The sequence below is a fragment of the Phoxinus phoxinus genome, assembly GCF_949152265.1.
Source record: "Phoxinus phoxinus genome assembly, chromosome: 15".
Classification (NCBI taxonomy): Eukaryota; Metazoa; Chordata; class Actinopteri; order Cypriniformes; family Leuciscidae; genus Phoxinus; species Phoxinus phoxinus.
In genome coordinates this window covers 394,334-417,500 of record NC_136890.1, presented here as the reverse complement: position 1 = coordinate 417,500, position 23,167 = coordinate 394,334, and the positions used below count along the sequence as shown (strand labels likewise).

Below are 23,167 nucleotides of genomic sequence, written 5' to 3'. Positions count from 1 at the left end.
CCAGCTCCACCTGCCCAGTTATGTCCTCTGACCCCTCCACCTGCCCAGCTCCACCTGCCCAGTTCTGTCCTCTGACCCCTCCACCTGCCCAGCTCCACCTGCCCAGTTCTGTCATCTGACCCCTCCACCTCCCCAGCTCCACCTACCCAGATATGTCCTCTGACCCCTCCACCTCCCCAGCTCCACCTACCCAGATCTGTCCTCTGACCCCTCCACCTCCCCAGCTCCACCTGCCCAGATCTGTCCTCTGACCCCTCCACCTCCCCAGCTCCACCTGCCCAGTTCTGTCCTCTGACCCCTCCACCTGCCCAGCTCCACCTGCCCAGATCTGTCCTCTGACCCCTCCACCTCCCCAGCTCCACCTGCCCAGATCTGTCCTCTGACCCCTCCACCTCCCCAGCTCCACCTGCCCAGATCTGTCCTCTGACCCCTCCACCTCCCCAGCTCCACCTGCCCAGATCTGTCCTCTGACCCCTCCACCTGCCCAGATCTGTCCTCTGACCCCTCCACCTCCCCAGCTCCACCTGCCCAGATATGTCCTCTGACCCCTCCACCTCCACAGCTCCACCTGCCCAGATCTATCCTCTGACCCCTCCACCTCCCCAGCTCCACCTGCCCAGATCTGTCCTCTGACCCCTCCACCTCCCCAGCTCCACCTGCCCAGATCTATCCTCTGACCCCTCCACCTCCCCAGCTCCACCTGCCCAGATCTGTCCTCTGACCCCTCCACCTCCCCAGCTCCACCTGCCCAGATATGTCCTCTGACCCCTCCACCTCCACAGCTCCACCTGCCCAGTTCTGTCCTCTGACCCCTCCACCTCCCCAGCTCCACCTGCCCAGATCTATCCTCTGACCCCTCCACCTCCCCAGCTCCACCTGCCCAGATCTGTCCTCTGACCCCTCCACCTCCCCAGCTACACCTGCCCAGATCTGTCCTCTGACCCCTCCACCTCCCCAGCTCCACCTGCCAATATCTGTCCTCTGACCCCTCCACCTCCCCAGCTTCACCTGCCCATATCTGTCCTCTGACCCCTCCACCTCCCCAGCTCCACCTGCCCAGATCTATCCTCTGACCCCTCCACCTCCACAGCTCCACCTGCCCAGATCTATCCTCTGACCCCTCCACCTCCCCAGCTCCACCTGCCCATATCTGTCCTCTGACCCCTCCACCTCCCCAGCTCCACCTGCCCATATCTGTCCTCTGACCCCTCCACCTCCCCAGCTCCACCTGCCCAGATCTATCCTCTGACCCCTCCACCTCCACAGCTCCACCTGCCCAGATCTATCCTCTGACCCCTCCACCTCCCCAGCTCCACCTGTCCAGATCTGTCCTCTGACCCCTCCACCTCCCCAGCTCCACCTGCCCAGATCTGTCCTCTGACCCCTCCACCTCCCCAGCTCCACCTGTGCAGATCTGTCCTCTGACCCCTCCACCTCCCCAGCTCCACCTGCCCAGATCTGTCCTCTGACCCCTCCACCTCCCCAGCTCCACCTGCCCAGATCTGTCCTCTGACCCCTCCACCTCCCCAGATATGTCCTCTGACCCCTCCACCTCCACAGCTCCACCTGCCCAGTTCTGTCCTCTGACCCCTCCACCTCCCCAGCTCCACCTGCCCAGTTCTGTCCTCTGACCCCTCCACCTCCCCAGCTCCACCTGCCCAGATCTGTACTCTGACCCCTCCACCTCCCCAGCTCCACCTGTGCAGATCTGTCCTCTGACCCCTCCACCTCCCCAGCTCCACCTGCCCAGATCTGTCCTCTGACCCCTCCACCTCCCCAGCTCCACCTGCCCAGATCTGTCCTCTGACCCCTCCACCTCCCCAGCTCCACCTACCCAGATATGTCCTCTGACCCCTCCACCTCCACAGCTCCACCTGCCCAGTTCTGTCCTCTGACCCCTCCACCTCCCCAGCTCCACCTGCCCAGATCTGTCCTCTGACCCCTCCACCTCCCCAGCTCCACCTGCCCAGATCTGTCCTCTGACCCCTTCACCTCCCCAGCTCCACCTGCCCATATCTGTCCTCTGACCCCTCCACCTCCCCAGCTCCACCTGCCCAGATCTGTCCTCTGACCCCTCCACCTCCCCAGCTCCACCTGCCCAGATATGTCCTCTGACCCCTCCACCTCCCCAGCTCCACCTACCCAGATATGTCCTCTGACCCCTCCACCTCCACAGCTCCACCTGCCCAGTTCTGTCCTCTGACCCCTCCACCTCCCCAGCTCCACCTGCCCAGATCTGTCCTCTGACCCCTCCACCTCCCCAGCTCCACCTGTGCAGATCTGTCCTCTGACCCCTCCACCTCCCCAGCTCCACCTGCCCAGATCTGTCCTCTGACCTCTCCACCTCCCCAGCTCCACCTGCCCAGATCTGTCCTCTGACCCCTCCACCTCCCCAGCTCCACCTACCCAGATATGTCCTCTGACCCCTCCACCTCCACAGCTCCACCTGCCCAGTTCTGTCCTCTGACCCCTCCACCTCCCCAGCTCCACCTGCCCAGATCTGTCCTCTGACCCCTCCACCTCCCCAGCTCCACCTGCCCAGATCTGTCCTCTGACTCCTCCACCTCCCCAGCTCCACCTGCCCAGATCTGTCCTCTGACCCCTCCACCTCCCCAGCTCTACCTGCCCAGATCTGTCCTCTGACCCCTCCACCTCCCCAGCTCCACCTGCCCAGATCTGTCCTCTGACCCCTCCATCTCCCCAGCTCCACCTGCCCAGATCTGTCCTCTGACCCCTCCACCTCCCCAGCTCCACCAGACTGATGTCTATCTATTAGCATTGCCATATTCAATAACATGCTAAAACTATTCAGAGAGTTGTCATGATTGTAATATAATGCAGCATGTGTCAGTGTGTTTTGTCATGTGATCTGATAGCTCCGCCCCCTTCATCTACACGAGTAAAGCTGTGAGTGCATGAAGAGTCCCACACTCTGATCATTAAGAGCATGATGCGGATATTTAAAGTGCACTATTTGTTTTAGAGTGAATTGGGCTGCACTTACTGTCTAAGGCCATTTTGCTCTTTACAGGAGTCTCATATCTGTATAAATACGGATTCCTAAATGTTTTTGAAAAGTACAAATCTATCCTTTACAACTATTTTTTCTAAAAATGTTAATCATTATTGAGCAGAAACTGACTTCTACTTTAAGAATGAGTCACTAGAGAAAGGATGAGATGACGGGTCTTACTTCGATGCTGCTGATGAGCTCCAGATAGCGCAGATCTCGAACCCTGATGAACGCCTGGTGAGAGACACAGAACAGCAGAGATCAGCGGATGGTTCTCATGAGCTCAGGGCCGAGTGTAGCGCTGGCTGAGGCTCACTCTCTTAGCGGTGTGGAAGTCGAGTCCCTCGAGAGCCTCGGTGGCCAGATCCCTCCAGTCGCTGTCGGTCACTCCCAGACAGGCGATCTGATAGGCCTCCTGGAACATGCGGCGCTCCAGGTACTGGTACATCGGGGCCGACTGCACAGACCAGCACAAACTCAACAGGTTTACAAGAGGATTATTTATTCACAGAAACTAGAAGTTTACATATTTGGTTTCCAGCAAAAAAATCTAAACATTCTAAAATCAAGATACATTTACTGGAGAAAGTCGTTTTCTGAAAAATGTATCAAAATCAAGCGTGTTTGTGCTTAAAACAAGAACAAGTATCTGTCAGCAGGGTCAGAAAAATAATCTTGTTTTTCCTTTGAAAAGTTGAGTGATCATCGGAGGGTCCAAGACCCCAGGACTTTTGTCGCACTTGAACCACGAATACACTCACGGGTCAATTTGACCCCCTCAGGAATGACTGGAATGCGAGGAAAGCTTCAGTACACATAGAAAAACCACAAAATGCTCAACATTCAAAATAAAAATGCTATAAAAAAACTTTACGAAAAATGATTGTAGTTTGACGCCTCATCCGGAGGACGGAAGTTGAAAGAATGTGAGGAATGTGCTTCTAAATTACTATTTATTTGAAAAAAAATTGCAATAAAAAAAAGGCTTCAGGTCATTTTCATCCGCGAGGGAAAGATGTGTTGCAAAGTGCGAGGGAAGGATGAGGGTTAGGGTTATTTTTACGGTTATGTTATGGTTATGGTTATGGTTTATGGTTATGGTTACGGTTGCGGTTACCGTTGCCGTTACGGTTATGTTATGGTTATGGTTACCGTTACGGTTATGTTATGGTTATGGTTATGGTTATGGTTATGGTTGCGGTTACCGTTACGGTTATGTTATGGTTATGGTTACCGTTACGGTTATGGTTACGGTTGCGGTTACCGTTACGGTTATGTTATGGTTACCGTTACGGTTATGGTTATGGTTACGATTACGGTTATGGTTACGATTACCGTTACGGTTATGGTTACGGTTATGTTATGGTTATGGTTTTGGTTACGGTTGCGGTTACCGTTACGGTTATGGTTACCGTTACGGTTATGGTTACCATTATGGTTATGGTTACCGTTATGTTGCGGTTACGGTTATATTATGGTTATGGTTATGGTTATAGTTACGGTTATGGTTACGGTTGCATACGGTTATGTGAAATCCGGAGGTGTAAAATAATCTTTACAAATGGAACTTTGGAAATATTTAAATCTGAATGTGGTTTCTCATCCCGAGTGCCTGTGACCCCAACATGTGTGTGTCTGACATCACTTCCTGTGTGCCGCACCTGAGGCACCTCGACCGCAGCCATGGAGTACACGTGTAGGCAGAAGATCTTGGAGCCGTTGTAGCCCACGACGAAGCCCTGCAGCTTCTGCTGGTGCACCGGGAAACTGCTGGCCTTGATGTTCAGATACCCACTGCCAGAGAAGCACAGCATGTCCTCACACTGGGTGTTCCACGCCACACTGTTGGCATTGGGCTCCTGCACACACACACACACAGTCAGCTGACAGGCCGGATCAGACGGAAGGTAGAGTGTGTGTGTGTGTGTGTGTGTGTGTGTGTGTGTGTGTGTGTGTGTGTGTGTGTCATGATTATTAGACCCTGTGGTCAGAGGACAGCTCCAAAACAAAGAATCAACTGCTCAGCACTCAGTAGCCCCACCTCACGAGACCTCCTTCGACAGCTCCTCGCTGATAACCTCAAAAAGATCCCGGAGGAATCAGCCGACTGGCCAACGCTGCGCCAAGCCATCCATAGTGCAGCCTCAGAGTCATTGGGCCAGTCGAGGAAACATCATCAGGACTGGTTTGACAGCAATTCGGCTGAGATACAGACACTCCTTAAAATAAAATATGATGCCCATAAAGCTCTCCTGTCCTGCCCTGGATCTCCTACCTTGAAAGCCACCTTTAATGCAGCGAGATCTGAAACCCAGCGTGTCCTCCGGATCATGGAAGACACTTGGTGGGTGAAGAAGGCAGAAGAGATACAGCGCATGGCAGACTGCAACAACTCACAGGGCTTCTATGATGCCATCAAAACTCTCTACGGCCCCAGGAAGAGAGCGATTGCTCCAGTTCGTTCAGCTGATGGCTCGACTCTCCTCACGGACCGCCATGAGATCCTCACCCGCTGGGCAAACCACTTTGAGACTCTCCTCAACCTCAATAACCCTGTTGACATTTCTATCCTGGATAACATCCCCGACCTATCACTAGTCACACACCTCAACAGTAAGGTACCTCCTTACACGCCGCCTGCACCTCCTCATCTGTCATATCTGGGAATGTGAGACCCTTCCACAAGACTGGAAGGATGCCGATATTGTGGTCATCTATAAACAAAAAGGGGACAGAGCTGTGTGTGGCAACAGCCGTGGAATCTCCCTCCTCTCCATCGCAGGGAAAGTTCTGGCAAAAATCATGCTCAATAGGCTAGTTAAGTACATCTCAGAAGCTGCACTCCCGGAAACGTAATGTGGCTTCCGGAAGACTAGATCCACCACCGACATGATTTATGTCTTAAGGCAGTTGCTAGAAAAAGCAGAGAGCAGCGCACAGACCTCTACATAGCCTTCATTGACCTCAGTAATGCATTAGACACTATCAACCGTGAGATGCTCTGGAAACAACTTTCCAAACTTGGGGTGCCACCCAAGTTCCTCACCATTCTACAGCAGCTGCACAATGGGATGCAAGCCAGAGTCACCACAGGAGAACTTCAGTCAGAGTTCTTTAATGTAAATGTTGGGGTGAAGCAGGGCTGTGTCTTGGCTCCAGTCCTTTTTAACCTCCTTCTCTCTGCTGTCACTCACCTTTTTCATTGGGCTTTAGGACACAAGGATGGTGTTCTTCTTGAGTACCGCCTTGATGGAAGCCTCTTTAACATCCGGAGGTTGCAGGCTTACACAAAGACCAAATCCTGCTGCATAGCTGAACTACAATATGCTGATGACTGTGCGATTCTAGCACATAGTCCAGAATCCATGCAGCACGCCCTCAACACAATAACCAGTCTCTACCAATTCTTTGGTCTTCAGGTTAACATTAAAAAATCTGAAGTTATTTCCCAAATCTTCTCTCAAACCTCCTCACCCCCCAGCTTTCATATAAGCGGCATTCCACTCAAAAATGTAGATCAGTTCACCTACCTTGGTTCAACTCTGTCCTCTTGCTGCTCCCTTGATATGGAAATACACACCCGTATCAAAAAAGCCTCTTCATCATTCGGTCGCCTTCGTAGTAGGGTTTTTGAAAACCGAAATCTGAGGGTCAGCACCAAGGTTGCTGTTTATAATGCTGTGTGTGTCTCCACCCTGCTTTATGGGGCCGAAACATGGACTCCATACAGCCGACATATTCGGCTCTTGCAATCCTTCCACATCCGCTGCCTCCAGAAGATCCTCGGCCTCTCCTGGATGGACCGAGTCCAACATGCGGAAATCCTACAGAGCACCAATTGTATCTGCATGGAAGCCGCTGTGGCTAAGAAACATCTACGATGTATAGGGCACACCATCCGTATGCCGGACCACCGCTTGCCTCGCCAAGTCCTCTATGGCCAACTACAAGGCGCCAAACGAGCAGCTGGTGGACAAAAGAAGCGCTATAAGGACTACACCAAGGGACTTTTAAAGCATTCCAACATCAATCCCATGCAGCTTGAAGCTCAGGCACAGGACAGATCAGCCTGGCAGGTTACCTGTGCCCGAGTAGTTTCACAAATCCACGGCAAAGACCAACAGCGGAGAGCCGAGAGACGCAGACAAAGATACCAGAGGGCAGCTGGGGCTCCTCTGTCCTTTGGTTTCCCCTGCTCCACCTGTGGACGAGTGTGTGTGTGTGTGTGTGTGTGTGTGTGTGTGTGTGTGTGTGTGTGTGTGTGTGTGTGTGTGTGTGTGTGTGTGTGTGTGAGAGAGCTGGGGCTCCTCTGTCCTTTGGTTTCCCCTGCTCCACCTGTGGACGAGTGTGTGTGTGTGTGTGTGTGTGTGTGTGTGTGTGTGTGTGTGTGTGTGTGTGTGTGTGTGTGTGTGAGAGAGCTGGGGCTCCTCTGTCCTTTGGTTTCCCCTGCTCCACCTATGGACGAGTGTGCGGCTCAAGGATCGGCCTCAACGCCCACGAGAAGTGGCACCAACGGCAATGTCGTTGATCCCCTCCCTAATCCTGAAGCAAGCGTCATCATCGGAAACGATGGACAGCTAAGAAGTGTGTGTGTGTGTGTGTGTGTGTGTGAGTGTGTGTGTGCGTGTGATGGTGACCTGGAACAGCAGCTCTCTGGTGTGTATGTCGTACACCAGGCATGTGTTGTGCTCGTCCACCACGGCCAGTTTGCTGCGAGACGAGCTCATGTCCAGACAGCGCACAGATGTGTTCTGCTTCAGCAGCGTGATGGAGAACGGGTTATCCACGAAGATCTGCAGGATCTGCACACACACACACACACACACACACTTTGAAGAAAAGCTTCTATACAGTGCATCCAGAAAGTATTCACATCGCTTCACTTTTTCCACATTTTGTTGTGTTAAAGCCGTATTCCAAAATGGATTAAATGCATTATTTTCCTCAAGATTCTACAAAACAATAATCACAACGTGAAAGAAGTTTGTTTGAAATCTTTGCAAATTTATTACAAATAAAAAACGAAAAAAATGTTCAATGTGATAATTTAAGACCCTATTGGCAGGAAGAGTCCAGAACCCTAGAGTTCTTCAACCCGCTGGACTCTTCAGGGTGTATACAGGAAGTGCGAGGGTGAGTGCGAGTGAACACGACATACGGCTCCGTTCTTCAGGCCCACCAGCAGCCCCTCTCGACCCGCCGGCCCACCGATCACTTTAATGTAGCGGATCAGAGACTCCATCAGCCACTCCTTCTCCTTTACAGCCGTGAAGGACAAGCACTGCAGCCGCTTCTCCTGCACACACACACACACACACACAAACACACACACACACACACACACACACGCACGCTAGTCAAAGTTAAAGCAAAAAAAAATAACAAAAAGAAGCAATAAAACAAAGGTATATATTATACAGTGCTGAGAAAGAAGACAGGCAAACACTCAACATGTTCATGGTTACCGTGATGAACGTGTGTGTGCGTGATTGAGTGTGTGTGTGTGTGTGCATGCGTGTGTGTGTGTTCATGCGTGTGTGTGTGTGTGTGTAAGTGTGTGTGTCTGTGTGTACGTGTGTGTGTGTGTGTGTGTGTGTGTTCATGCGTGTGTGTGTGTGTGTGTGTACGTGTGTGTGTGTGTGTGTGTGTGTTCATGCGTGTGTGTGTGTGTGTGTGTGTGTGTGTGTGTGTGTGTGTGTGTGTGTGTCTGTGTGTGAGTGTGTGTGTGTGTGTGTGTGTGTGTGTGTGTGTATGTGTATGCGTGTCTGTGTGTGTGTGTGCGTGTCTGTGTGTGTGTGTGAGCGTGCGTGTCTGTGTGTGTGTGTGCATGCGTGCGTGCGTGTCTGTGTGTGTGTGTGTGTCTGTGTCTGTGTGTGTGTGTGTGTGTGTGTGTGTGTTGAACAGGCTGCTTCATGTCACGAGAGCGCGGGTCACAGAGTCCCAGTGTCAGTACAGTGGAGTGTTTGATCAGCTCTGATAATGCTGCGTGACCGCGCTTCTTTCATATGAGATCATACACACGTGTGTGTGTTCGCTCACAATCCGGCCTGTAATAGAACAGTTTATCTGAATTATTTTAAATTTTTATTGAAAAATTGTCATGTCTGAATGTGTTTTTGCTCACGAGGCTTGTTGTGAGAGCAAAATAAGTAGACAAAACAAGAACTCAAAATAGCTTGTCAACGTCAAACACAACACATTACAGAACTGTCCAGAAGGACACAGCAGACGGAGGTGACGGCCTGGCCCGCGTCTGAAGCCTGGAAACTAGCCTAATCTCGACTGGTGTCACATGACGCCACATGTGCCGGTGTGCATTATCACAGCCTGGATCTGCCCTCTACAAGGGGTTCACCAGTCCTCTCGTCTCCAGTGTGCTTCACACCAGGACAGACACTGGTCAGTGTGGCAGCGTAATGAGTCCCACACTAACCCCAGAGATGAAGGCTTTAACGTAAGTTCTGCCAGGAAGACTCAATTACTACGTCACTTATTACCTTCACATCTATCCAATCATGCCCTAATACTTGCTGTATAAAATATCGGTACTTACACATGTTTGAGTTGGCAGACGGATCATGCACTACGGGGGGTGGGGGGGGGGGGGGTAGTCCTCTCCTGAGGATCAGTGAACTCTTCTGGACAGTGAGTCTCAGCCCCAAGCACCTCAGATGCCGGACCGCCATCTCCTGACGGTGCTACGATGAGCCAGTCGTCTATGTAGTTGAGGATACAAATGTCCACAAGTCTCAGTGGAGCTAGAGCAGCATCCATGCATTTCGTGAAGGAGCGAGGAGACAATGCTAGGCCGAATGGAAGAACCCGATGTTGGTACGCCTTTCCCCTGAAGGCGCACCTCAGGAACCTCCTGAGATGGGGGAGAACCAGTCCTCGGACCTGATCTGGCTCTCGATGACAGGTAGAGTTAGCCTGAACCTCCCCAGAGAACGATTCGACACGCTGAGATCTATAATGGGATGTAACCCCTCATCCTTTTTGGGAGCTATGAAGTACCGGCTGTGGAACCCAGATTCCCTCTCCTGAAGAGGAACCTGCTCTACGGCCTCCTTCACTGAGAGGGACTTCTTGTTCCATAACCCGACCCTGCTCAGGCTGACAATAGTGTGCTCTACCCCGCTGAGCTTCGGTGGACGATACTTAAACTGAATTCTGTGTGCAGGACCCACTGAGATATATTTTGAAGACCTTTCCAGGTGTCTAGATACTCTAGCAGGGGGACCAGTCTCGGGTGTTGTGTGTAGCACAGCTTCGGTGCCCTGAAGCGACTGATCGGCAGCTTACAACCGAATAAAACTTTCCACAGGCCTCGTGAGAGGAATCCAACTCGACAGGGCCGCAACATTTTCGGGCGGACACTGCGATTTTCCATCACTGAAAACCAATGCGTCCCGAAGCGTGCGAGGAGGGAAGCGTACATCGGTTTCCTGAGGGCTCTGCGGAGGAGCAAGATGCTGTCGCTCGCACGCGGGGGGACCGCCCTCAGGGCCTCTTAGCCGAAGCCTTCCTTGCCTGAATGACAGTGCTCAGATCTGCCTTCGGTTTGGAGGGAACCCTGAATCCTCTGGACGGCAGTGTTGAGGAGGCCCCGTGCTTCTCCCCGATGCCGACGGGTTCAGCCGCAGGTGTCTCTCCGCAGCCACTAATGCTGCCGTGGAGCGGCCGATGGCACTCTCTAGCTGAGGAGAAGCTCTTTAATATCGCCGAGCGCGACCTCCCCACTGTCGTCCATAACTTTCAGGAGGTCGGCCTGGTATGCCTGCATAATCCCCATTGTGACACCAGTCGAGATTGGGCTAATTCCATACAGGCTTCAGACGCATCACGCTCAAGGCGTTCCCCAAAGTGCAGAGTCTCGTTCCCTCGAAAGGGAACACTTTTATTGTTGATCTTCATGCAAAGTTTCTTAAGGTTGAGAAAAAGAACTTGAATCTCCATCATTCACTGGTGGATCTGATGTAACATCGCATGACTTGGCACATTCAGCACGGTCACATGACTTCACCAGTGTCTTTACCTGACAGAGAATGATGTGTTGTGAGCAGACGACCAGCAGGTTGCACTCGAAGCGTCTGCAGATCTTCTCTTTGACGCGGTAGTGCATGTCGTTGGAGTCGTCGGAGTGAAGCTCGTAGATCAGGATCTTCTCCGGAAGCTGAATGGCCAGCCGGCTGCGGTAGATGGCGATCTTCTTCACCAACTCACGGCATTTTATTCGCACTGACAGGGGAAATTGGGGAAAATCCATCAGATATGGATCACATTCAAGACCCCTCCACCTCCCCAGCTCCCCCTGCCCAGATCTGTCCTCTGACCCCTCCACCTCCCCAGCTCCACTTGCCTAGATCTGTCCTCTGACCCCTCCACCTCCCCAGCTCCACCTGTGCAGATCTGTCCTCTGACCCCTCCACCTCCCCAGCTCCACCTGCCCAGATCTGTCCTCTGACCCCTCCACCTCCCCAGCTCCACCTGCCCATATCTGTCCTCTGACCCCTCCTCCTTCCCCAGCTCCACCTGTGTAGATCTGTCCTCTGACCCCTCCTCCTTCCCCAGCTCCACCTGTGTAGATCTGTCCTCTGACTCCTCCACCTCCCCAGCTCCACCTGCCCAGATCTGTCCTCTGACTCCTCCACCTCCCCAGCTCCCCCTGCCCAGATCTGTCCTCTGACCCTTCCACCTCCCCAGCTCCACCAGCCCAGATCTGTCCTCTGACTCCTCCACCTCCCCAGCTCCACCTGCCCAGATCTGTACTCTGACCCCTCCACCTCCCCAGCTCCACCTGCCCAGATCTGTCCTCTGACCCCTCCACCTCCCCAGCTCCACCTGTGCAGATCTGTCCTCTGACCCCTCCACCTCCCCAGCTCCACCTGCCCAGATCTGTCCTCTGACCCCTCCACCTCCCCAGCTCCACCTGCCCAGATCTGTCCTCTGACCCCTCCACCTCCCCAGCTCCACCTGCCCAGATCTGTCCTCTGACTCCTCCACCTGCCCAGATCTGTACTCTGACCCCTCCACCTCCCCAGCTCCACCTGCCCAGAACTGTCCTCTGACCCCTCCACCTCCCCAGCTCCACCTACCCAGATCTGTCCTCTGACTCCTCCACCTCCCCAGCTCCACCTGCCCAGATCTGTCCTCTGACTCCTCCACCTCCCCAGCTCCCCCTGCCCAGATCTGTACTCTGACCCCTACACCTCCCCATTTCCACCTGCCCAGATCTGTCCTCTGACCCCTCCACCTCCCCAGCTCCACCTACCCAGATCTGTCCTCTGACTCCTCCACCTCCCCAGCTCCACCTGCCCAGATCTGTCCTCTGACTCCTCCACCTCCCCAGCTCCCCCTGCCCAGATCTGTCCTCTGACTCCTCCACCTCCCCAGCTCCACCTGCCCAGATCTGTCCTCTGACTCCTCCACCTCCCCAGCTCCCCCTGCCCAGATCTGTCCTCTGACTCCTCCACCTCCCCAGCTCCACCTGCCCAGATCTGTCCTCTGACTCCTCCACCTCCCCAGCTCCCCCTGCCCAGATCGGTCCTCTGACCCCATCCACCTCCCCAGCTCCACCTGCCCAGATCTGTACTCTGACCCCTCCACCTTCCCAGCTCCACCTGCCCAGATCTGTCCTCTGACCCCTCCACCTCCCCAGCTCCACCTGCCCAGATCTGTCCTCTGACCCCTCCACCTCCCCAGCTCCACCTGCCCAGATCTGTCCTCTGACCCCTCCACCTCCCCAGCTCCACCTGCCCAGATATGTCCTCTGACCCCTCCACCTCCACAGCTCCACCTGCCCAGTTCTGTCCTCTGACCCCTCCACCTCCCCAGCTCCACCTGCCCAGATCTATCCTCTGACCCCTCCACCTCCCCAGCTCCACCTGCCCAGATCTGTCCTCTGACCCCTCCACCTCCCCAGCTCCACCTGCCCAGATCTATCCTCTGACCCCTCCACCTCCCCAGCTCCACCTGCCCAGATCTGTCCTCTGACCCCTCCACCTCCCCAGCTCCACCTGCCCAGATCTATCTTCTGACCCCTCCACCTCCCCAGCTCCACCTGCCCAGATCTGTCCTCTGACTCCTCCACCTCCCCAGCTCCACCTGCCCAGATCTGTCCTCTGACCCCTCCACCTCCCCAGCTCCACCTGCCCAGATCTGTCCTCCGACCCCTCCACCTCCCCAGCTCCACCTATTCATATATACCTATTCTATATCATCCTCCTGTTATATCTAATTCCTATGGTTATTTGCCCCCAGCTGTGTTTGAGAGTGGCATGTGTGAATATGATGAAGTCATGTGTAAAGTGTGATGTCACAGCACCTTTCTGCTCAGTGATGAGGTGCTGCACGATGACGTCGGTCATGCTGTCCCTGTAGGCATAGCGGTCCTTGTATAAGCCATGAACCGTACTGAAGATGAGCTGGAAGAAGGCAATGGTGCCGTCCTGACAGCCTAAAACCTGACGACACACAGACTCGCGTCAGCTTCAGCTAATGCTCAGAACTCAACATCTTCAGCTAATGCTCAGAACTCAAACACTCATAATGAGGAAGATAAACTGCTCTATAAAACACTGTGTTAGAGAAAAGCAGAGTTGTGATTTGAGCTCGTATGATTTTCACAAGACTAATAAACTCACGTTCTCACACATCTCCTTCTCTGATTAAATATGCACTGTAACATTTTACACCTTTAATCTGTCTACTATTAATAGACCGCCTTAGAGGCGAGAACAGCAGAGAAATCAACCAAATCTCACAAACTCTGTCAAAAGTGTCATATTTCACCCACAATAGGATATTTTGCATATAAAAAAATCAAGTCTATTTTAGGACACATTCTTTTCTAAGCTAACAAAATGTAAGCTATAGTGCTGGTGCGCAGTGATGTTGTTGTGCTGCAGTGAATTTACACTGATTTAAATGAATGTTATTTATAATGTGTATAACTGAAATCCTCCATCTCCAGTGATGAACATAATGAGCAGCAATGACCCGGACATGTGCCTGATGAATGAACATGTCCATGAGTGATTAACGTCTCGCACCACGTAGTTGGAGTCGGGCTTGACGCGGCAGGTCCAGACCCAGGAGCTCTGCTCCCCGACGGTGCCGAGCCGAACCCCGTCGCGCGTGTAGAGCGAAGCCTGGCGGTCCGAGCCGCTCATCACCAGGTACTCGCCCTTGGAGAAGAAGCTCACGCAGCAGGGGTCAAAGGTCAGCGGCCGGTCCTTTCCCATCTGCCAAACACACAAGCGTTAGTGAGAGCGAGGGAAACATGCTCTCTAGGTTTCACTGCTAGTGTGTGTGTGTGTGTGTGTGTGTGTGTGTGTGTGTGTGTGTGTGTGTGTGCATGTATTTTCAGTGCATGATTGTATATTGAAGCTCAGATGTTTGAATGAATATACCCCCCTCAGCGAGACTCTTTCCCCTGTAAACTGTTTAACAAGCTCTGAGAACAGCGCAGTAATGAAGTGTGTGTGTGTGTGTGTGTGTGTGTGTGTGTGTGTGTTCAGACAGCACTGCAGGCCACGGCATTACAGTCGCATAACGAGCGCTGCATACTTTCCCTTAATCACTACACTTCCCATGAGCCCCTGGGGCAGGACATGTGTAACGCTGTAAAGACCATAATGTTTTCCAGGACGCTGATGGTTCGGCTCCACGTGATTTCCCCTATTAAACCTGTTTATAGAGTTCGTATGGAAAATTGCATATTTCTTGCTCATTCGAAACTCAACTTTAACATACTATGTAGAGCAGACTCATGGATAGTCCAAGCCAACCACGTGCATCACTAATGGCTCCTATGATCTACTTTATAATAATGCATCATATTAACATGGAATCATGACTAACTCAACAAGAGCTGCAGAATAACATCGCTCAAACTTAAAACTCTCACCCCACTGCAGAAAGAAGAGCCATCTTTTTTTATTTAAAGGAGACATATTATGTCTTTTCACAGGATGTAATATAAATCTATGGAGTCCCCAGAATGTGTCTGTGAAGTTTCAGCTAAAAAACGCAGTTTGTGTGTGTGTCTCTTTAAATGCAAATGAGCTGCAGCTCCGCCTCCATTCAGAAGAGGGCGGAGCCTTTACACGAGTTTCAGAAACTCTGGCAATAACGGAACAGGCCAATCTCACTCACCCAGAATCCAGAATAACCAGCAGCGAGTGCAGTTATACCAGTAATGTTATAAACATGCAAATTAAGGGCTGGTAATGTTATAGCCGTGTGTGAAGCCGTGTGAAGCCGTGTGTGAAGCCGTGTGTGAAGCCGTGTGTGAAGCCGTGTGTGAAGCCGTGTGTGAAGCCGTGTGTGAAGCCGTGTCAGAAGCCGTGTGTGAAGCCGTGTGAGAAGCCGTGTGTGAAGCCGTGTGTGAAGCCGTGTGAGAAGCCGTGTGTGAAGCCGTGTGTGAAGCCGTGTGTGAAGCCGTGTCAGAAGCCGTGTGTGAAGCCGTGTGAGAAGCCGTGTGTGAAGCCGTGTGTGAAGCCGTGTGAGAAGCCGTGTGTGAAGCCGTGTGTGAAGCCGTGTGTGAAGCCGTGTCAGAAGCCGTGTGTGAAGCCGTGTCAGAAGCCGTGTGTGAAGCCGTGTCAGAAGCCGTGTGTGAAGCCGTGTGTGAAGCCGTGTGAGAAGCCGTGTGTGAAGCCGTGTGTGAAGCCGTGTGTGAAGCCGTGTGTGAAGCCGTGTGTGAAGCCGTGTGAGAAGCCGTGTGTGAAGCCGTGTGTGAAGCCGTGTGTGAAGCCGTGTCAGAAGCCGTGTGTGAAGCCGTGTCAGAAGCCGTGTGTGAAGCCGTGTGTGAAGCCGTGTGTGAAGCCGTGTGTGAAGCCGTGTCAGAAGCCGTGTGTGAAGCCGTGTCAGAAGCCGTGTGTGAAGCCGTGTGTGAAGCCGTGTGTGAAGCCGTGTGTGAAGCCGTGTCAGAAGCCGTGTGTGAAGCCGTGTGAGAAGCCGTGTCAGAAGCCGTGTGTGAAGCCGTGTGAGAAGCCGTGTGTGAAGCCGTGTGTGAAGCCGTGTGTGAAGCCGCGTCAGAAGCCGTGTGTGAAGCCGTGTGTGAAGCCGTGTGAGAAGCCGTGTGTGAAGCCGTGTGTGAAGCCGTGTGTGAAGCCGTGTCAGAAGCCGTGTGTGAAGCCGCGTGTGAAGCCGTGTCAGAAGCCGTGTGTGAAGCCGTGTCAGAAGCCGTGTGTGAAGCCGTGTCAGAAGCCGTGTGTGAAGCCGTGTCAGAAGCCGTGTGTGAAGCCGTGTGTGAAGCCGTGTGTGAAGCCGTGTGTGAAGCCGTGTGTGAAGCCGTGTCAGAAGCCGTGTGTGAAGCCGTGTGTGAAGCCGTGTGTGAAGCCGTGTCAGAAGCCGTGTCAGAAGCCGTGTGTGAAGCCGTGTCAGAAGCCGTGTGTGAAGCCGTGTCAGAAGCCGTGTGTGAAGCCGTGTCAGAAGCCGTGTGAGAAGCCGTGTCAGAAGCCGTGTGAGAAGCCGTGTGTGAAGCCGTGTGAGAAGCCGTGTGTGAAGCCGTGTGAGAAGCCGTGTGTGAAGCCGTGTGAGAAGCCGTGTGAGAAGCCGTGTCAGAAGCCGTGTGAGAAGCCGTGTGTGAAGCCGTGTGAGAAGCCGTGTCAGAAGCCGTGTGTGAAGCCGTGTGAGAAGCCGTGTGTGAAGCCGTGTCAGAAGCCGTGTGTGAAGCCGTGTGTGAAGCCGTGTGTGAAGCCGTGTCAGAAGCCGTGTGTGAAGCCGCGTGTGAAGCCGTGTCAGAAGCCGTGTGTGAAGCCGTGTCAGAAGCCGTGTGTGAAGCCGTGTCAGAAGCCGTGTGTGAAGCCGTGTCAGAAGCCGTGTGTGAAGCCGTGTCAGAAGCCGTGTGTGAAGCCGTGTGTGAAGCCGTGTCAGAAGCCGCGTGTGAAGCCGTGTGTGAAGCCGTGTGTGGAGCCGTGTGTGGAGCCGTGTCAGAAGCCGTGTGAGAAGCCGTGTGTGAAGCCGTGTGAGAAGCCGTGTGTGAAGCCGTGTGTGAAGCCGTGTGTGAAGCCGTGTGTGAAGCCGTGTCAGAAGCCGTGTGTGAAGCCGTGTGTGAAGCCGTGTGTGAAGCCGTGTCAGAAGCCGTGTCAGAAGCCGTGTCAGAAGCCGTGTGTGAAGCCGTGTGTGAAGCCGTGTGTGAAGCCGTGTGTGAAGCCGTGTCAGAAGCCGTGTGTGAAGCCGTGTCAGAAGCCGTGTGTGAAGCCGTGTGTGAAGCCGTGTGTGAAGCCGTGTCAGAAGCCGTGTGTGAAGCCGTGTCAGAAGCCGTGTGAAAAGCCGTGTCAGAAGCCGTGTGAGAAGCCGTGTCAGAAGCCGTGTGAGAAGCCGTGTGTGAAGCCGTGTGAGAAGCCGTGTGTGAAGCCGTGTGAGAAGCCGTGTGTGAAGCCGTGTGAGAAGCCGTGTGAGAAGCCGTGTCAGAAGCCGTGTGAGAAGCCGTGTGTGAAGCCGTGTGAGAAGCCGTGTCAGAAGCCGTGTGTGAAGCCGTGTGAGAAGCCGTGTGTGAAGCCGTGTCAGAAGCCGTGTGTGAAGCCGCGTGTGAAGCCGTGTCAGAAGCCGTGTGTGAAGCCGTGTCAGAAGCCGTGTGTGAAGCCGTGTCAGAAGCCGTGTGTGAAGCCGTGTCAGAAGCCGTGTGTGAAGCCGTGTCAGAAGCCGTGTGTGAAGCCGTGTCAGAAGCCGTGTCAGAAGCCGTGTCAGAAGCCGTGTCAGAAGCCGTGTCAGAAGCCGTGTGTGAAGCCGTGTCAGAAGCCGTGTGTGAAGCCGTGTCAGAAGCCGTGTGTGAAGCCGTGTCAGAAGCCGTGTGTGAAGCCGTGTCAGAAGCCGTGTGTGAAGCCGTGTCAGAAGCCGTGTGTGAAGCCGTGTGTGAAGCCGTGTGTGAAGCCGTGTCAGAAGCCGTGTGTGAAGCCGTGTGTGAAGCCGTGTGTGGAGCCGTGTGTGGAGCCGTGTCAGAAGCCGTGTGAGAAGCCGTGTGTGAAGCCGTGTGAGAAGCCGTGTGTGAAGCCGTGTGTGAAGCCGTGTGTGGAGCCGTGTCAGAAGCCGTGTGAGAAGCCGTGTGTGAAGCCGTGTGTGGAGCCGTGTCAGAAGCCGTGTGAGAAGCCGTGTGTGAAGCCGTGTGAGAAGCCGTGTGTGAAGCCGTGTCAGAAGCCGTGTGTGAAGCCGTGTGTGAAGCCGTGTGTGGAGCCGTGTCAGAAGCCGTGTGAGAAGCCGTGTGTGAAGCCGTGTGAGAAGCCGTGTGTGAAGCCGTGTCAGAAGCCGTGTGTGAAGCCGCGTGTGAAGCCGTGTCAGAAGCCGTGTGTGAAGCCGTGTCAGAAGCCGTGTGTGAAGCCGTGTCAGAAGCCGTGTGTGAAGCCGTGTGTGAAGCCGTGTGTGAAGCCGTGTCAGAAGCCGTGTGTGAAGCCGTGTGTGAAGCCGTGTGTGAAGCCGTGTCAGAAGCCGTGTGTGAAGCCGTGTCAGAAGCCGTGTGTGAAGCCGTGTCAGAAGCCGTGTGTGAAGCCGTGTCAGAAGCCGTGTGAGAAGCCGTGTGTGAAGCCGTGTGAGAAGCCGTGTGTGAAGCCGTGTGAGAAGCCGTGTGTGAAGCCGTGTGAGAAGCCGTGTGAGAAGCCGTGTGTGAAGCCGTGTGTGAAGCTGTGTGTTGGTCAGTGTTGGTCAGTGGCCAGTGTGATGAAGCCAGCAGTGTCACACACACACACACACACCTGTTTCCCACTGAGCTGGTAGAACGACAGCTTCTGTCCCCAGTCAGCCACTGCCAAGATATCGTTGTGTTCATCCCTGAAACACACACACACACACACACACGTGATGCATACTGCACTGTACGTTTCAACCCGTCTGTGATTCAGTGAGATGTTTGCGACTGCTTTATGCAGTACCTCCCCCTGGTGTCTGATCACACACACTGCATCACACACACATCAACCCAAGGCATGATCTGTGTGTCAGGATAAATGCATCTACACTGGAGCGGGAGTGTGTGATGTCCACTTCTCTGGAAGGTTTGAGATGTTTACTACGAACTGAGGACATTTCTACACTGATAAATCGTTTGCTTTGTTATGAAACAGGGATTAAAATTGCATGTAATTATGCATAATTTATAGTTATTAGTAATTACTATAGTAACTACATGTAACAATGACACTGTAAAATAAAGTGTAACCCTACATTTTTATGTAACTGATTTTAAAAAGTCTGATTTCAGTGAAAAGAGGAGTGTGTTCCGGCGCAAGTTCCAGTTCAAAGTTTATTTGTCACATACCAGTTATAGTTCATACAACAAGCAGTGAAATGTAAGCCTGGTATTCCTATAGACTGTGCAATAAAAACATACCCTAAATTATTTTTTAAAAATGTACACAATTGAATAAATATATTAATATTAATAACTAGTAAAGTACATAAGCAGTGCCATTTATTAACCCTCATCGCCAGAGTCCTTAAAGTGCCATATTTTCAATGTCCGAGTTGAGTAGTCTGACTGCCTGAGGAAAGAAGCTCCTCCTGAGCCTCTCCGTTTTAGCCATCAGACTACGAAAACGTCTACCTGATTGCAGCAGTTTGAACAATGCACTCCCAGGGTGAGTGGAGTCCTTGTATATCTTGACAGCCCTGACCTTGCCCCGCCGGTTGTAAATATCCTGCATAGAAGGAAGAGCATTCTTCGTGATACGCTCTGCTGCGCGCACCACTCTCTTTAAGGCTTTACAATCCTGGGCTGAGCAGTTTCCAAACCATGATGAGATGCAATATGTCAATGTACTTTCTATTGCCCCAGTATAGAATGTTTTTAAAATTGTAGGGGAAACCCCAAATTTCCTCAGCAGCCGCAGATGGTATAGCCTTTTCCTGGCTGTCTTTACTTGGGCTTGAATGTGATGAGTCCAGGTCAAATCCTCAGATATATGCACTCCAAGGTATTTGAACCTGTTCACTCTCTCTACTGGTGTCCCGCCGATGTTGAGGGGGGTATAGTGCCGCTGCGGCCTTTTCCGGAAATCAACAACCATCTCCTTAGTTTTACTGATGTTCAGAGATAGATTGTTTAACTGGCACCATGACATTAGTTTTTCCACCTCATCCAAATATGCAGTCTCGTTGTTATCAGCAATGAAACCCATCAAAACTGTATCATCTGCAAATTTAACAATCGAAGTGGAGCTATGAGAGGACACACAGTCGTACGTATAGAGTGAGTAGAGCAGGGGACTCAAAACGCATCCTTGTGGTGCTCCTGTACTCAGGGTAATGCTGTTAGAAATGGTCTGACCCACTCTCACTACTTGTGTTCTGCACGTGAGAAAGTCCATGACCCAATCACAGAGCTGGGCATTCATACCAAGGCCCCTGAGCTTGGAGACCAGTCTGAGGGGAACTATGGTATTAAAAGCTGAGCTATAGTCTCTAAATAGAAGTCTCATATAATTCCCCTTTTGCTATCATTATGGGTGAGAGTGGCATGTAGAATGTGTGAGACAGCATCCTCAGTACACCTATTGGGACAATAGGCAAACTGGAGTGGATCAATGTTATTTGGAACAGAGGAGCAAATTATGTTTTTGATAAGCCTCTCAAAAACCTTCATAATTTGTGACGTAAGTGCCACTGGTCGATAATCATTTAGGCAAGAGGGCTTATTATTTTTTGGCACAGGAACAATTACAGATTTCTTAAAACAAGTAGGTACCACTGACTGAGCGAGAGACTCATTAAAAATGGATGTAAACAACCCCGTCAGCTGATCAGCGCAGGATCTCAAAACTCGACCCGGAATGCCGTCCGGGCCAACTGCTTTCCTAACATTCACACGCTTTAAAGCTCTATGAACTTCGTCTTCCGATACCGTGATCCTACGCTCGTTTCCGACGCAACTGTCTATTTCTCCAGTATTGCACACTGGCAAACTGAAAGTAGAGCAGTTTGTCTCAAAGCGTGCATAAAAGATGTTCAGCTCATCAGCCAGAGAAGAATCTGCACTTACCGCAGAGGTGGGTCCCCCTCCGAATGCGCCAATAGTCCTCAGTCCCTGCCACATACGTCGGGTGTCATTAAGTTGGAAACGAGACTCCACTCGCTCTCTGTACTTTTGTTTTGCAGTTCGCACTGCGCGTCGGAGAGTGTAACATGACGCTTTGTAATTGTTCATGTCTCCTGACACAAGTCCTGCATTGTACGCAGTTGTGCGCGCGTTCACTGCTGATCTGATCGTCTTATCAACCCATGGTTTCTGGTTAGAAAAAGTTTTTATTGTGATGGTGTGTGTTACTTCCTCAACCAGAATGCCAATAAAGCTGATATCTGCATCCGCAAACTCGTCACCAGAACTAGCCCTGAACATATCCCAGTCCACGTCATCGAGCGCATCCTGCAGCATGGGTTCTGATTGGGCAGACCAATGTTTCACAACCCGCCTCTCTGGAGCCGCCCGCGCGTGCAGTTGTTTATATTCCGGTATGAGAAGGACTGCGGCATGATCTGACTTCCCAAAAGCCGGTAGCAAGTTAGCTTTATAACCATTGCTGAATTGCGAATAGCAGTGATCCAGTGTGTTCTTCCCTCTGGTTGGACAGGAGATATGTTGAGAAAAGTTTGGCATTACCTGTCTGAGTTTTGCCTTATTAAAATCTCCAGTCACAATGATGGCAGCGTCCGGATGACTGTTTAGACACACACTGAGCACGTCATGGAGCTTAGACAGGGCCGTATTCGTGTCCGCCTGAGGTGGGATATAAACGGCCGTTGTAATGACCGAAGTAAACTCCCGTGGTAGATAAAACGGGCGGCACTTGATCGTTAACTGCTCCAGGTGAGGCGAGCAGGAATGGGACAGAGTGATGATGTTTCTTATATCACACCATTTGCTGTTAATCATGAAACAAACCCCACCACCCCGGATTTTACCAGCCTCAGCTGTCCTGTCCATCCGAAAAACTGAGAAATCTTCGGATGGTGTTACAGCTGCGTCCGGTACCGCCGGGGTAAGCCATGTTTCGGTCAAACAGAAGATGTTGCAGTCCCTGATATCCCGCTGGAATCTTATCCTAGCTCTCAGATCATCCATTTTGTTCTCAAGCGACTGGACGTTGGCAAGCAGGATACTGGGCAAAGGTGGACTATGCGCTCTGGTCCTCAGTCTATTCCGTACCCCAGCACGTTTCCCTCTGTGCTTTTTATTCCGTCTCTTCAGAGGAACTTTTTCCTGGCTATTATTCCCCTCCATCGCACGAAGAATCTCCGGTGGCCACGCTGGGTCGATGGATAAAACATCGCACACTAGGTAATTAAAATTATTTCTAATGGTTAAAAGTGTTCTGCTATCATACATGATCACTGCAGATGTTATATGTACAAAAGAAAAAAGTATTTCTAAATAAATTACTAAATAAAAACACAGTCTAAGCGGAGCAACCAGAACGGCGTCCGAACGCGGCGGCGCCATTTTGCCACGTCTGTCACGTGAACGCAAACGTTCCCTGGTGATATTCTGCAGTTCCAGAAAACAACTCCGCCACTGACCAGGAGAAACCCAGTCTAAAGACAGCGGCGCGTTATTCAGATGCTATTTTAAGGGCGCAGGCTTGTCCGTAATGTAGCGTGTGCACAACACACACACTTTGCTTCTCTCATCTACACAGACGCAGCAGTTCATATTTCTGCAAACCATACATGATTACAAGGACAAATATTACCACCCGAGGGAGATCATTGTGGTGTCCATGAAGATGTGAAGAAGGGCATAAATCTATCTCACATTTACCCAAATTAACAACTAACAGGATTGAAATGAGGAAACTATGTGCTAGTCAAACGTCAGATAATCACGTCCACTTTATCCAATGAAAACACATTCAGATATTTGTCCAAAAGCTTTTGGTGTCACTGCATATGAATGTTTTCAGTGAGAGATCAGCTAAACACACGTTCACACCGTCGGGATGAGAACTAGCTGAACTGTTAGCATCCGCTGAATTATCCTGATCTTACTTGGACGGGTTCCAGGCGATGGACCAGATGGGCGACGACGAGCCGCCCGGACGCTCAATCTTCACCTTCTCCTCTCCGCTCTTGTTTCTGATGCTCACGACACCGTTCATCATTCCCAGAGCCAAGTACTGGCCGTCGTTCGTCCACCTGAGGTCAGACACACACTCCCTCATTCAC

General features: G+C 52.1%; 1 protein-coding gene across 4 annotated transcripts in view; it reads right to left on the bottom strand.

The window, feature by feature from the left end:
• The window catches only part of ift122 (intraflagellar transport 122 homolog (Chlamydomonas)), a 65,624-nt gene that overhangs the window by 34,839 nt on the left and 7,618 nt on the right, over nt 1-23,167 (bottom strand). For all 4 annotated transcript variants that reach the window (XR_013800545.1, XM_079638149.1, XM_079638150.1 and 1 more), the window contains exons 7-16: nt 22,991-23,137; nt 18,706-18,781; nt 14,065-14,256; nt 13,338-13,476; nt 11,049-11,251; nt 8,172-8,309; nt 7,651-7,815; nt 4,675-4,872; nt 3,330-3,470; nt 3,194-3,247 (exon numbers count right to left, since the gene is read on the bottom strand). Coding sequence is in view for 3 of the 4 variants with exons in the window: in XM_079638149.1 (XP_079494275.1) it covers nt 3,194-3,247; nt 3,330-3,470; nt 4,675-4,872; nt 7,651-7,815; nt 8,172-8,309; nt 11,049-11,251; nt 13,338-13,476; nt 14,065-14,256; nt 18,706-18,781; nt 22,991-23,137 (1,453 nt within the window). In the remaining variant the exon portion in view is untranslated. The remainder of the gene's footprint in view (nt 1-3,193; nt 3,248-3,329; nt 3,471-4,674; nt 4,873-7,650; nt 7,816-8,171; nt 8,310-11,048; nt 11,252-13,337; nt 13,477-14,064; nt 14,257-18,705; nt 18,782-22,990; nt 23,138-23,167) is intronic.